General features: G+C 41.2%; 1 protein-coding gene across 1 annotated transcript in view; it reads right to left on the reverse strand.

Moving 5' to 3' along the window:
* Positions 1-5700: 5700 nt before the first annotated feature.
* The window catches only part of LOC140936401 (large proline-rich protein bag6-A-like), a 33304-nt gene continuing 23001 nt past the window's right edge, over positions 5701-16003 (reverse strand). Inside the window, exons 18-25 of the mRNA XM_073385868.1 lie at positions 14859-14912; positions 13942-14041; positions 12983-13113; positions 11956-12201; positions 10664-10840; positions 9530-9637; positions 8801-8903; positions 5701-8342 (exon numbers count right to left, since the gene is read on the reverse strand). Coding sequence (XP_073241969.1) covers positions 8188-8342; positions 8801-8903; positions 9530-9637; positions 10664-10840; positions 11956-12201; positions 12983-13113; positions 13942-14041; positions 14859-14912 — 1074 coding nt within the window. The 3' untranslated portion in view covers positions 5701-8187. The remainder of the gene's footprint in view (positions 8343-8800; positions 8904-9529; positions 9638-10663; positions 10841-11955; positions 12202-12982; positions 13114-13941; positions 14042-14858; positions 14913-16003) is intronic.

The raw sequence follows: 16003 nt of genomic DNA on the forward strand, positions 1-16003 counted from the left end.
TTGAACCAAAACTACGGCTTTATAGATCAATTCATCATACGAATTAAGTGAACTTTGAAATTCGGGGAAAATGGAGAGCCCAAAATGTCCAAATTTTTTATACTAAGGAGTATTTACCCTCAACGTTTAATGTTAAATATAAGGACGATTTTTGCGAAACTTTGTAGGTTTGCTGTGAGAAATGTTAGCCGAAATGTTGGCCTATAATATATTACCCCTTCGCCGTAGTGCCAGCCTTGTATTCAGTTTTGTTTGATATTCATAGTATATCAGCTTGGGATGTTTGCAATATAGTATTTTCATAATAAAAACTGTTGGGCTGATCTTCAGTGGCCAAAAGAGAAAGTGCTTACCTCACGATGTTTCTCGGCAGAGATATGAACGATTTTCAGCGTTCCGCCTTTTCTTGTAAAATTACAGTATTAAAACAATGCCAGCACCTGCATGGACAACCCCTGAGTTTGCGGTTTGGGATGCTTGCAATATAGTATTTTCATAATAGAAACTGTTGGGCTGATCTTCAGTGGCCGAAAGAGAGATGGCTTACCTCACGATGTTTCTCGGCAAAGATATGAACGATTTTCAGTGTTCCGTCTTTTCTTGTTAGCTTACAGTATTAAAAATAATGCCTACAGCTGCATGGACAACTGCTGAGTGACCGCTGAATTTGCGTGTTTACAGGTTGTATTAATGAATTATTTACAGTATATACAGGCGACAGTATATACGGGCGACTGAACAATTTGAATGCTGTTAAATTCCAAGCACAAAAATCAAGGCTTTAAAACTTTTATAAACATTTGCTTTTCTTAGAAAACTAAAAGTACAAATTAGAATCCACAACGACAAAATAATGTTTTTATGCTATTCATGTTGAGAGCAAGAATTACCTTTAATGTCGTGGGTCAGTCACATGACGTTTTGTTCGAAAAAACTTAATCATTATCTAGCTAAAAGAAAAAATATACATATAATTTATTTCATCAAGAATCTTCATTGTGATCATAATTAACAGAGGGCAAAAAAACACTTAGGGCCTGTTTACATGGAGTGGGGGACCCCGGTCTAGTGGGGTTGGTTTCTTTTGTTTTCACGCTCTGGGGGACACAAAACAAAAGAAACTTACCCCACCAGACCGGGGTCCCCCACTCCATGTAAACAGGGCCTTATTCATAGTTTCTCTCACACCACCTGCCTCGATTAGCCTTGCTATTTGCAGGTGGTGTGATATTTGTATATTTAATGTAAGAAATAAAGATGTTGTTGTTGTTAAGTTTCAGCATGAACACAACAAAAAAAGCACAAAAAATCTGTAAAATTAGCAATACAGTGTACTATTTACAAATTGTAATAAGAATACCGAATATCGCTTATAAAATATGATGTTGCAACGTGCAGATATTATTTCACGGGGGCGCCACCTTGGATATTAGATGGTAGATAGCCAACGCAGTAGGGGGGAACGTCGTATGAGCTTTAATCACCTCATATCCATCAAAAAGACAAATGAATTCGGCGCCTCTCACATGTCAGACGCCTATCAAAACTGCCACATTTGAGTAAAACCAAACGTATTGTTTCCAAGTAACGCTTCTCGACAACTGGCTAACTGCGTGCCAAGAAAAAAATCCACCGATGATGCATGTGGTTGAGCTGTTAACTAAAAAGATTTAATTTTAAGGCGGGTTATATGGAAACCGTACAACCTTGTTTCCAGGGTCGAGAGGGGAACCCTCGGAACGAGATTGGTGAACCGTAGAGGCAAATGATTCCGGGGGGTACTCCTGGGAATTCTTGGTTGGGATGTACCGCCTGGTTCCCCAAATCCTGACTCCATTTTAGGTCAAAAAATCATTTTCTACATCCGTTTTCAGACCTGGCAGCTAAGATCCATACTCGTTTTCACAAAACGCGGCATACATGTTAACATAGAGAGGAATTATGTCATCATTACTTAGATCAAAACGCCGACTAAAAGGTTTCTTAGGGCGCTTTCCAAGGTCGGCGGGCCAGACATTTTGACAATGAAATAGGCTTTTTCCAAGAGGTTTTGCTGAAAATTGTCTCCTTTGCGCATAACATTTAGGATTTGACTGATCTGGATGGTTAGTTTTGATTAAAAGGAAAATTTCGTTACGATGGGAATGGGCTGGCCGGTCAGTTCTGACAAATGAAAAGCGCCCTTAAAATCGATTTCGAATTCGCATATTACTCTTTCTTTCTTTTTTATTTGGAATTAAATCGAGGGATACGTTTATACACTCCCGTATAGCCCCCTCATAAACCATATCCGATTCCAGATTAAAATGGGCAAAGTCTGTACCCATTTTCACAGACCGAAACGACGCATAAACCACGGATACACACTCTGTAGCGGCACATACCTATATGGCTTAAACAATGTACAAGAGAGTTGCCCCCGGAAACGAATGCGGTAAAACGAGAAAAATTTGCATGAGCTAAACCGAACTGAAGAAATATTGGCTCCTTTTGCTAACAGATAATTCTGCTCGGCTGATAGGCGTGGTCAATGATAAAAGTCAATTAAATAAAAAAATGTAAAGGTAGTTACATTAGCTATATCATACATCTTTGCGCAAAGTATTTTTTTTGGTAGTCCTTGAATATTTTTGTTAGTTATACATACCAGATCACCATCACGCATTTTTTTAAAATAGGGGGCATAAGCTGATCTTTAAGTCTATCATAAAGGACAAAATGGCGAAGAAAAAATCGTTTCGAGGCCAAACAAATTGAGGCAGATTTAACGCCCCCTCGATCATATCTATAATTTACGATAGGTCAGTTCAATAATTGCTCGTAACATCCACTACCTCTATTCGTTGGATTCACTTCAAAAGATCTGCTAATCTCTCGGCATTTCTCGAGATAGGCAGGAATTGTGACTGGCTACAGCAATGCCTGAACCTGATTTTTTAGCTTCAGAGAAGAATCTTTTATCTCTGTTCTATTTTGCATAAAAAAAACACTGGCATTAAAAGGGCTATGTTTTTAACTTCGTAAGTCAGCGAGTCTGAGGGATATTTTACATTAAGTTCATTAACAAGCGCACGTTTTAGTCTAAATAAGCCAACCTTATCTTAAACTGCACTTATTGTAATTCCTTGTTCTCGTCGCAATATTTAAGACACCTGCATCTTTATTTGCCAAAATTGCGCCGCTCACAACCATTAAGTATCTTGGGTTTGAGAAACAGAGCATTTGCAAAATTCAAAAGAAATGTTATCTTTCATTCTCCCCCACCAAGTTCGTCTGAATAAAAAATATTTTCTTTCTACTTGCTGTGAGCAACATTAAGGTGGCTCCGTCATTGATACACTGGAACATTTAGCTGTGACAAATTTTCCGTCATAACTTTTTCGTTTTTAATACGATGGATGCAAAACTTTGCAAAGAACAACATATCATTCGGCAATAGTACGAAATGTTCCGATTTCATCGATGGTATACTAAATATTTCTCAAGAAATTAGCGCTTAAAAGGACCGTAATGTTAAAAGAAAATCGCGTCTAGTAAAAAATTTGCTGATATTTTTTACTGAAATGTCTGGTATCGGCTTTTATTGATATAATAAATATGCCGCCCGGAGAAATTTAAGAAATATTATCAGGTAGAAGGAGCCACCAGATCGAATTTTCGGGACAGGTAAATTCAATGTTTGCTTATTCTTAAAACAAAAGCCGATTGCCTATCGTGCTATTCTTTAAATATAGTTCGTAATTAGAAAGTGTAAGAACAAATTCTAAAGAAAAACACAAAGAAAAGATAGCACATACTTGCTATGCCCCCAAACGAAGGAAACTCATTTTCATTCTCCCACACCAAGTTCGTTCGAATGAAAAATATTTTCCCTCTACTTCGGACGACACAAGAAAAACAGAGACAAAAGACAACTAAAGAAGATACAGGTTGGGTAGCCTGTTTCAGGTAGAACAAGCTCTGGAAATAACAAAGAAAGGGCTAACGCACATATTAACCTCGAAAAAGCTGCCGATCATTACTATTGCGAGTAGCAGTAGCAGAAGAGCTTGCACCCTGGTCCAAACGGGCCTTCTTGATGGTAGAAGCCATCTTGCGTTTCTTTCTACACGTGTTGTCCTGCGCTTTTTACATTCTCTTTTAATTTCATAGTCCTCGGAACTGCCTGGTTCAGGAGTACGAGCTGGAAGAATTGGCACCAACCAAGCCGCACCGCTCTTGTCCCCTAACTTGATAAGTCTTTGTCGCTTTCGAATCAAATCCAGAGACGTTTCCAAGCACTTCTAGGCCCGCGAAAAATCACCTTTCTTGATAGTATCGAGAGCAAATGAACTATAATCTTCGATTCCTGCATTAAACAAAAATTGCTTCTCGTTGCCTTTAAATTTAAGCTTCTTGGTCTCAATTTGAATCTTGAATCTCTTAGACTCCGAATCAGGACTTTCGTCTTGAGGAGAAAAATTAGACTTGAAAGCACCAAGCTTATTGTCAATATGACTCAAATTTGTCGAAAATTTGATCTATAGGGTCCACGGAAGGGACTGACTCGCTCGAGGTTCCTTCTTGACGCTCGCGGGCAACTTGTTCGGCCGAAGAACTTTCGTCAGACATGATAAAAGGCTAAGTTCATGGCGAATAAAGTTTAGCGTCTCGTAAGTGCGAGTAGACCCGAAACCTGGAATAAATATCCCAGTACACACGCCCCCCGTATATACAGTGAAAACGAACGAACAATAGTTCGTAATTAGAAAGTGTACGTAAGAACAAATTCCAGAGAAAAACAGAAAGACAAAATAACACATACTTGCTATGCCCTCAAACGAAGGAAATTCATTCGAAATGCCGCATTGATTGCTCAAAGGCTAAAACGCCCAAACATGTTTGGGATGACAGGACATCATCACGTTAGATCATTACGCCATTCTACGTTTTGAGCTAGCTTGGAAGTTTAAATTTGTTTAAAGCGAACATAATCCAGCAGCGTTCAAACACATTTGCATTCCCTCTTTTTCGCTGATGCTTCAACCAGATTCGTTCCCAGGGTCTCTCTTCTTCCCCTGCCCTGAAAACTGAGAGAAGACTCTGGGAACGAGGTTGAAGAGCCCACAGGTATTCCAAAAGAAAATGTGATTAAAAAGTAGTGAGCGCGCTGGGACATTGGGAAGAGTGAAAAGGCGGAGGCCTGTCTGATGGTCTTTCGCCCCTCTATTGGTTCCCAACCCTGCTATCATAATGTTTTCATCCAAAGACTATTAGTCCCCTATTTTCCCGTAAGATCGTCGGGATTGAGCGTTTACTGACCATCTTGGTTTCAAATATAGCGAGGAGGCGGGTCCCGGGGTTTTCAGTGTTGAAATCAAGATGGACGCCGTAAAGATGGGTACGCGATCCCGATGACCTTACGGAAAAATAGGGACCTGTAACAGTCTATTTCATCAAACCAGGGTGAAGGAAACTAGAAAGACATGTTGGAAATAGAGCTTTACATTCTTTGCTTGTCCAACGCTAAGCATTTAATCTTCCCTTGGCATCACTTTTCACTCAAAAATGTCTTGAAAGGAGCTTTCTCCTTTCTTATGAGATTGACCAGTCATTCTCTATCTTATATAGACTACAGCTGAAAGACATTCTTTTTCCTTCCGACAACTTTTTATCCTCTTAGTTCTAAGTTATTTACGGCAAACAAAGCTTAAATTCTAAAATTTATTGTCGTAACTAAAACGATGTACATTCTTCTTACTTTGACAAAATCGCACACATTGAAGCGTACGAAGCAAAATTCTGATAGCAGGAAGAACTTGTTTGTGGTATCACTTTTTCTTCGAGAGAACAAATTGATAAATTGTAGCTACAGTAACCAATTCAATTTGGAGGGCCTAAAAGGGGTCTAATGTTACGTGTCATAAGGCCTTAAATTTAGGACTCGTTTACATGGAGGTGACGGATCCCAGGTAGGTAAGGTAACCCGCTTAAGTGGGGGAAAAACAGGCCATATTTATATGCAATCTTGCAACCCCGCCCCGCCGCACCTTCGGGTGCACCTTCTCAAGATTATTGAATGCTCGCTAAGCAAGTACACAATAACATGGCGGGTAAACGAAGGGTTTGGCGGTTATTCCTTTCTACTTTAACTTACTGCTCTTGCTGCAACCTTTCAGTGCTTTGGCTTGCTATCGTCACTTTTACTGAGCAAAGGTTCCGCTAAAGGCAGTTAGTTGCTCAGTCAACGAATTTGATCTAACACGAATCCGACCCCGGCTTGGCGGGTTACCCCACCTTGAAACGTTTACACGGCACAATTTCACCCCAGTTGAGGTCACCCCACCTCTCATGTAAGAGTGATCAAATTAAATTGAGAGATTATATGGACAGGCGGGCTACCTCACCTACCTGAGGTCTCCAACCTCCATGTAAACAGAGATGATATGAACAGGCGTTTACCGCACCTACTGAGCGGGTCATCTCACCTAGCTGGGGTCCCCCACCTCCACGTAAACGGGCCCTTGATATTAACTGTTATAGGTTAAGTTACAGTTGACTCTTACAACTCATTCTAGATTTTAAATACAACAACTAAAATAAAAACTTTAAGTACAGAAGTGATCTGACTGATGAAATTGCCATTACCATGCGAAAAAAAGCATTTCAACGATCTCCATCGGCGTCTTAGGACGTGCGTTGAAGATGTAGGAGATTTTTATTTCAATTTCATTTATTCACTTACTTTAAATGACACAGCGAAAGTTTTAATGCTAGCTAACAAATTTTAGTGCTATGTTTAGGCCTGATATCCTGACCTCCGCACTCCCCATCTAAACTCTTCGTTAAAGTTCCTCTTTATTGCCTAAAGCACAGCTACACAAGAGGACATTTGAAATTTGTTTGCTTGAGTACTCGACACGGCGACTCTGTTTCACCCGCGCCAGTTATAGAGAGATAAGCAACGAAAACGGCCAAGGCAACGAGAACTTCAAAGAAGCAATAGGTTCTATGATCAAAACAACAATTTTCCACGTGCAAATCAATTTTTAGTACATTTCTTTGCCGCCCATGCATGGCCATGACGTTAAATGTTTCTTAGTCGAAGTCTTATGGAGGATGTAAACATACCAGGACAAATTTTTCTTTCTCATGGGTGCTGTCTCCGCGAATTCAAGTCCACTTTTGGCATTTTGAGCAAGTTGGAATAAACGCGACAAATTTTGGAAAAAAGCAAATTCATTTCCATAGTTACGCTTTCGAAGCCGAAACTGTTTTCGTTGCAAAAGCTCCCTAATGTCTCTGAACACGGGAGTCATACAAGATAACCAAGTCGCGGGTAGAGGTTTCTTGGGAACCACTGTCAACTCTGAAGATGCGACAAAGAACTTTTCACACATTCACGATTTTCACATAGATCCTAATGCACCTTCCTTTTGCATAACAATGGTTATGAAAACTTGGGAGGTGGTGATGGTGGTGGTGGTGGATGAGGGGTGGGGGGGTTGGGTGAACTTGAAAATGGTGAATCGCAATTTTTTTTTTCATCTGTCACTTAGCAACTGTCGCGTTAGGTTTTGTCTCTCAAACGAAGACTTAACTATCAAAGCTAACTATGGTTTCCAAGCTCTCTCTACGTAATCGCGATTACGTTTCCCCGTTTGGTAGTCATGCATATCTCTGCTGTTCAAAGACGTTTCTGGTGAGTATGAAATCGAATTTTAAACATAATTTTCATACTTTTGCGCCAATAATCAAAAAGGGTCGCAAAAAAAAATCTGTTCGTGTGACGAGAATTTACTGTCTCTACAAACGACACAAAACGCGCGAGAAATCTGTCATATGAAATAAAAAAATTCCCCTTTACAATGTAGGAAATCCCTTAACCGCATATGGGACTAAAAGGAGAAAAGAGAAAATAAACTAACAGGTTGACTCGGGACCAGTGCAAGAGTCTGTTATTTGCTAAAACAAATCTCATGTCCTCGCAAAATTGAAAGTCCATCTGGTCGGCTCTGAAGAGCACAAACCGTCATTTTATCTTGTTTTTCAATTTCCACAGTCGTTTTTATGGAGACGTGCAGGACTAAGACTCCCCGTAAACAACACAGCGAGGGGACTAAGTACGCTGGCACATTTCCCGAGCCTGTATTTCTTATGTACAGCTAGTTGTCCAGGGCTCTCACCGCAGCAGATTATGTCGCAACTTCATGGAGTGTCCCTGTCGAAATAATCTCTTGTTTGTGGGAACCTATCAGGACGGTAATCAGAGTCCTTTTCGAGCCTTGTCTTTACTTCTTTCTTAACCTCTTTTCGGTATGCTCCATGGAGTTTACGATTTTCCTTTGCGGCTTTGGTAAGATCTGAGGGAAGGAGGCGAAAATGGCGTCATCTATAGCCTGAGCGCTCTCGGAGAGTGGGGAGGTAGGGGGGACGCTCTTTTCACACCCCCACTGCACCCACCCCCACGAGGCGGGAAAAGGGTTGGGAGTGATGAAGTGCTGAGGGTGAGTGTTTACATAAGGTAGTTTCCTTGACCAAAAAGCCTTGCAGGCATTCAAACCCAAGGGGTATAAATTAGTGGCTACGAAACCTACATGGAACGGTAAGCTTTAGAAAAGCGGAAACCGACGAAGCAAAGGTCGTGAGGTCGCCTGGACTCGCGTGTGACTCTGTCTTAAAAGAATCCTGGACACTCCACAGTGAGTTATCTACAAAACTTAAGATGGTTTTCTGGATCATCCCGACCTTTAAGATTAAGTAAACCTGTCTTTACCTTAACAACGGTTCGAGTTTGCAAACATTCAAATCACACCCTTACCTTCCATACTCGTCAAAGGCGTAGCCCCAGTAGCTGAGGCGGCCTGCTTCAATGCGTCGCCAATGCTGTCCTCGCTTGGGGTGAGTCCTCGCTGATCAACCATCTAAACCAAAGCCAATAACAATTAAAATTTTTACATCCCATCGCTAACCCTCATCCAACCCAACTCTTTATCTTGCGAATTAAACCACAAATATAAAAAAAAACAAAGCGGGGTGAAAGAGTTCTGAAGCACTATGAACATACGGGCTTATTTCTACCTTTAGACAAAACGATCTGGGATTAAAAAATGATGATAAGGAGTTTATTTGAGTCACATTGTATTTAGCATGAAAGTAATAGTTCAGGATACTATTTTTAAATCTCCTACTGGAGACGGGACCGCAATATAACGTGGTCATCCCAGCCACGCAAAGGTCCGACCGTTTGCAGGGTTAAGGTGGTACCTTCCTTTCTCAGGTATTTTTAGTATTGGCCCGGACTCGGGAATCCAGCCCACGACCTCCCGCTCAGCAGTCAAGCGCTCTCGCGACTAGCTAGTCCTGCGCGTTAGGGTTTCCCCTAGTCTACACGTAAATTCAATATTTGATCAGTAAAACATGCGTCACTTTTACAGTTAATCACAAAGGGGAAAAAACTAGAGTGATCTCGAAAAGGAAGGATTGAACAAGACGCGTGTTAACTAAACAGTGTTTCACAAAGCGAATCTCTGTGGGCATAGTCACATACCTTACGCCTCTTAGGGGGTAGACCGTTGATGTAAGCATCACTGAAAGGTGCTTGAGCAGGCATTCTTCTTTGTCGCACAATGTCTGTGGTGATCACGGGTATCCACTCCTATAATAAAAGTTGAATTTTTGAGGAAAACGACCTTGTTAACTTCTAACAACACAACACAAATCAACTTGGTTGATGAATTCCCAAACCGGACAATTAACTCCTGCTTAGCTAACATATATTCATTGAATTTTGATAAGGAGCTCTACTTCTAGTCTGCTAGGCGGGAGAAAGGCAGGATACGCGCGAGGTAAGCCAAAAAAAAGTAGCAGGGGAGGGGTGGGAAAGGAGCTTCAATTTTTTTGCTACTTTTCTCCCTCTACCCTCCCGCGTCTCTTGTGTTTCTCTCGATTGGCTCAAAGGAAACGGACACGGGGGTCCTTCCCCCAATTTTTTGCCCCTTTACACTCCTTGCCCTCGGGCGTCTCCTGCACTTCCCCTGCTTGGCTAAATGAAACAAAAATACTGCTACGCGGACAACTCTACTGATTAGGAAGCTCAAGCAACAACGACAGCGACGGCTACGAAAACATCACTTAAAAAGTGAATTCGCGCTGCCTCAAACTTTGTCGCGCTTATTCCATGTCGTTTAATTCGTCAAATGTTGGCAATTTTTTTTTTTTTTTGGGGGGGGGGGGAGGGGGGTTGAATTCTAAAGGACTGTATCAAAGTTCAAGAAAAGAAAAAAGCAAGTTGTTGTCGTGTGTTCCGGTCCTCGACAAAACGTGAAATTAGGCACTTTCACGTTGTAGTTGTGCAACGACGGCAAAGAAATGTACAAAAAAGCGTGATGCACGTGCAAAGTTGTTGTTTTCCTAATCTAAGGGCCTGTTTGGGGGACTCCAGATAGGTAAGGTAACATTCGGCCGGTCACCCCACCAATTATGTTAACGTGATCACAATAAAATGAGAGATTATATGGACAGGCGGGTTACCCCAACAAAGCAGGTCATTTCACCTACCCGGGGTCCCCCGCCTCCATGTAAACACGTTGCGTTCCAAACACGTTGCGGCGCATTATTTTTCTTGCGTTCGGGTTTTGATTTCTTGCATTCCCCTTGACGATAATGTCATACATCCACATACCTGAGGCATGATAGTTTTCCATTCGTCGTCCCCGTGGTCTTCTTCCATTGTTTCCTCCCCCTCCGGACATTCTGGTTCTATCCGATCCGACTCTGTGGCTGCTACGATCGATCCAGGGGGAGTACTAAAATGCTCTGATTCATCAGAGCCGTGACTATCCATTTCCTCGTCTACATTCTGATATAGAGAAACAGAAGAGGAAAAAAAAGCCTTTGAAAAAAAGGTTTCTGAATAACTGCCTACCTACCCCTCCCCTAAGCCAACATTTTGCCCTAAGTGAGAAGTAAGTCATAATGCTGCCTTAGGGGAGGGGTAGGTGGGCAGTTTCCCAGAAACCTACATTGATCCTTGCTATTTACATTAATCAGTTTGTAAATTATGCATGCTTTCTTAGTTGCTTTTCGATCCAAATAGTTTCATAAATTCGACGTATTAAACTAACGACGATGAGAGACTTTTAAGTCTTTTAAGGGGCAGAATTACGGAAACAGAACTACTAGAAGACTGATACTTGAACAAGAAACTGATTAAATGAGTCATAGACAAAGGATTATTAAGGGGAAAGTGGACTATAATTTAGAACATGGTAACGACAATTTCACGTTTGAGTGGCTAAGAAACCGCTAAAAAACATTGATTATAGTTTCTTTCCACCTCGAAGACTGAATATAAGTACCCTGCGATCAGAGGTTTCTCTCCAACATTACTTCTAGCGTCTACAAAGTCGTTCGCGTGGCTTGTCTGTCGCTTGTTAATGCTAAAAACCATACAAGACAGAAACCTCTGCTCGCAGGGTAAAAATTATGTCTCTTGTTGTCAAGATACCACAGGCCACTCCCGAATTACAAAACCCTCACTTTCAAAACGAGACCAGAAGCAACATTTTCATATGAAAATGAGCTAAACGTGAGAAAAAAAGGCGCTTTATTTGAGTGTCAGTGTATTTACCTTCATTTCTCAGTTAGTAAAAGACCCTGAGTAATAGTCCGGCCCTGGGAATAGAACCTGTGATCTCCCGCTCTGCAGTCAAACGGTCTACCGACTGAGCTAATCCAGCCACGGTTGAATAATAATGGAACACTGTTTTCAATGGACTTTGCACTAACCCTCGGTTCGAAAAAGAGTTCTTGGGCTACCAGGTTATGGCCTGTTTCTGCATTACGATTTCAGGGAGCGTGTTTTCATAATTCAAGCAGATTTTAATTACACAGAAAGTGAAGAACTATCGTGATAATGCCCCTTAAAGTTAAAAGGTTCATATCGTTTTCCTTTTAACACAAACCCTTTCTTACCCCGTCCACTTCAGCTTTGACGTCAGCGGCAACGTTTTCTTCCTCTGGGTCTGACTTTGGTGGGGGCTGGGGTTTAGAAGGAGCGGGGGGTGTGGGTTCAGGAGGCGGTGCACGGATCATAAACCGCTGAAGCCTGGGTTCACAGTAAGCTCTACTGTAATACATCTGCCTGATGTTCCTTAGCAACAACTGAATCAGCATCTCTCGGGAATGGTCATCCATTTCTGCTGTCAGGGGTGACTGAGGCTGTCAAAAGTAATAAAGATATTAATGCTTGACCTTAGGATGGGCGGGAATATTAACACGGGCAGCTGAGTCGAGGTCTCAGCCCGTGACGATGATGATGATGATGATGATAACAATCAGCAGCCCATACCGCGGAGCGGGCAACTAGGGAGCTTTCGCATCAACGACGGCGACGGCAGCGAAAATGTCACTTTTAAAACGAATTCCCGTTTTTTTCAAACTTTGTCGCGCTTATTCCAATTCCTGGAAAATGTCAAATGTAGGCGAATTTCCCTGGAGGTGATTTCTTGGAGACCACACTCAAGTTTTGAAGGGGAAAGTAAAATTCATTGTCGCTTGTTTACGTCCTCCATAAAACGGAAATTAGGGATTTTGACGCCTTAGTCGTGCGATGACGGCAAAGAAATATACAAACAAGCGTGCTGCACGTGCAAAGCTGTTGTTTTGCTAATCAAACCGATTGCTTTTTTGATGTTCACGCTGCCGTCGCCGTCGTCGTTGCTAAAGCTCCCTACTATCATGTGCTTGTGACACGGCGTTTTGACCAACCAGTTATTTTTTCAATCCCACAAACCAGGCAGCAAAACCTACAGACCTAAAAATGATAGACGGAGTGGAGCTTCCATTTTCGTGGGACAAGTTACTCTAACATGAAAACGCCGTGGCAAAGGTCTAGTATGGGAGTTGCTCTCTCGGGGTTATGGGCTCCTTTAACAGTACATTATTATGAATTAAAACTTGATTCCACGGGAGGTGGCTACACAGGGAGATATTCACTTACCACTCTATTTCTCACGACTTGTTCCACTCCATCAAAGCCATCTCTGTATGAGAACACTAACAGTGTGAAGAATTCAGCAGCTGTGGTCTTTATGTGATCATGAAAGTATTCAGCAAATCTTGGATTGTCGTCTGTTGAGTACAACAAGGTGCAAGACAGTGAACAACAATACAAAAAAACTGTACAAACACCACAGCAGTACAGTGGAAGCCGTTTACTCCGCTTTTTAGGTGATGAGCATTATCATCATTGATTTTTTGGCCTTTCGCCTTTGTTTCTTTTAACACAGTAAAATCACTAAATGGAGACCTTAAGATTCCAGGACGAGAACTAATATGAGGACGCGATTTGGCTTAAAGTTTTTTTTTTCGCGTATTCTGAAATATAACTTGGCATTATACTTCGTTCGTCGTCTTGAACAGGCCTTGACATCCAAAACAAAAGATTTTTGTGAAGACTTTCACTTCCCTTTTACTTCCCCCTATTATATTGTTTTTCTCCCCTTTTTAGAGACAATTTTTTGTCTCTAAGACTCTTTTTATTAAAATCAATGAAAAAAATACGTTATTTAAATTACAATAACCATGATAAAGTCTGTTTCCTTTTCAACAATGCTGATTCGTATATCAGCAAGTTAACTGCTCCTTTCGTTTTTCAAGCATTCGAAAGACGAAAGAAACATAATAATAATAAATAATAATAATAATAACAATAATAACAACTAATTATATAATTCAATTATACTTGTATTTCCTTAACTCTCTTTGTTCATTATTGTAATTCAATCGGTAACACCACGTATAGAAATGGTAATACTGAATATTTCAGAACTTCTTTCTCATTTCTTTGCACTTAAATGTTTCTTTCTCAACCAAATGTTTGCGGCTCATCAACTTAACCGCGACACACTCAGGTGAAAATAACGGCAGACTGCACATCAAGTACATTTTTGGACGTACCTGACGATAATACTAAATCCACAGCAGATCTGATGTAATTCTCGAGAAAACTTTGAGCTGAAGCAGTGATGTCGATGTTGTCTTTGGTTGGAACAGTCCTCTGCAAGTTCAAGTTACATTTCTGTCAAGATACTTGTAATTACACTTAAAATGCATCTTAAGCAGTTAATCATCTTCACTTTTGCACATTCGTGCTCCCATTTAGCCTTTCTGTAATTCTCCTGTTTCTCTAAAGTTTGAAGCAGTCATGTTGATATTAATGATGGGAACTTACCTATTCCCTTCAAGCTATCGCTCTCAACAGTGACCTTAGGACCAAAATTTGACAAAAAGCCCAAACATCTTAAAGTCAAATAGCATCATGCAGTGCCGGATCCAGACCTTGAGATAAGTCGGGGGGGGGGGGGGGGGGGGAGAGGAGGGTCTCCAATTTAGTTTGGTCTAAAAATAAGGGACCCTTCCCCTTGCTGCCACTGCCATGTGAAAGTACTTGCAAAGAGGACTCATTCGAATGGTCACACCATGGAAATTTGTCCACTGATTCAAAAGTCAAAACTGCAAACTAAATGAAAAGCACCATCAGCGTTTGTCTCGCACGCTGTCGTTTTTCTCTCGTCACGCAACGCTTCTTGGGGCGGCGCGTTGCGTGACGAGACAAAAACGGCTGCGAGGGAGACTACACCAGTGTGAAAGTACTACTGAAGAGGATTTCATTCAAATGGTCACAATGCAGGAGTTCGTCCATTATTACAACCTTAGGAGACTCCATCGTTCACTCTGGCAGTGAAAGGAGTAACATCTGTAAACCTGAAGAAGGCTGGTACGGCTAGCCGAAATATTGTTATGAAACGTTACATATTGTTACGAAATAGTGTTATTGTTATTGTTAGGTTTTTTAAGTGAAAGGGGTAACCTACCAACGATTCAGCTATGCCATCGACGATCTCTTTCGACAATTCCTCCACTCCTTTCTACGAAAAAAAGAAATCAGAACAAATTAAATCAATTGGACAACAGGACATTAACGATGTCTATGCTGTACCTGAATTCCATTTTCAGAGTCAACTAGAGCTCTACCCTAATGGGGTTTTAACCCTGGTACAGTACTTTGGCTGACTTCTGGTTTAACCTTGGAACGGATTTTTCCTATCAGGGTTCCTATTCAGGGTTCTTAATAAAGGTCTAATAGGCTCTTCCCAAGAGTTTTTGCTGAAAAACGTTCTCCTTCGTGCATACTATTTCTGGCTGAATAGTTTTGATTAAAAGTGAAATTCTCATTAGGACGGGAATGGTCTGGCCGGTCAGTTCTGACAAATGAAACGCACCTTAAGATAATTACCAATTATTGACCGAGGTGTAGTATGATGTGAAGAATTTTGCAGATCGAGGAGGATGTTATTGAATGGGGCCGAATACCGAGGTGGATAACAGCCTCCGAGATCTGCATAATTCTTCACATCATAAGAAAGCCAAATTTAATAAAATGCTTTATTATTCATTCAAAATATTTCTAAGGTTTGAACCCAGGAGTCATCTCAAAGGTAGGTTGCGTTTGATCGTCCGGGTGAACGTAGTCCTGAATAGGACTGTTGTTGTTGACAGTGACTGACGTTTCGACAACCTGTGCGGTAGTCATCTTTAGAGGCAAAGTGAGTTGTATCACATCAATAATTGATGGTATTATACTCTGGTTATTGGTCTGATGGGTCAATTACGTTGCGATGTTATTGGTCGTCTGTCACTTGAACTGTGATGTTATTGGCTATAAAGACTCGTAATCAGTAATTGGTGCATTTCGATCCGCCTGTTGTCACAGTTAAACAGTCGTCTATTGTTAGTCAAATTGTCAGTTCTCCAGTCGTTCTCTCGTAGTTAGTTTTGCTCGATCTCGTCAGTAAGTCGTTTGTACGGCGCTGGTAACTGTTGGCTACGATTCAGTGGCGTTTGTTCTAAGTTAGTAAACCAGCTTTCTAAAGTAAGACGTTGATAGTAGTCTAAGTTCTAAACATGCTTACCTCCAGTTTACAAAGAATAAGCCGGGGGTTTGAGCCAATTAGAAATG

The sequence above is a fragment of the Porites lutea genome, chromosome 5 (assembly GCF_958299795.1).
Source record: "Porites lutea chromosome 5, jaPorLute2.1, whole genome shotgun sequence".
Taxonomy (NCBI): domain Eukaryota; kingdom Metazoa; phylum Cnidaria; class Anthozoa; order Scleractinia; family Poritidae; genus Porites; species Porites lutea.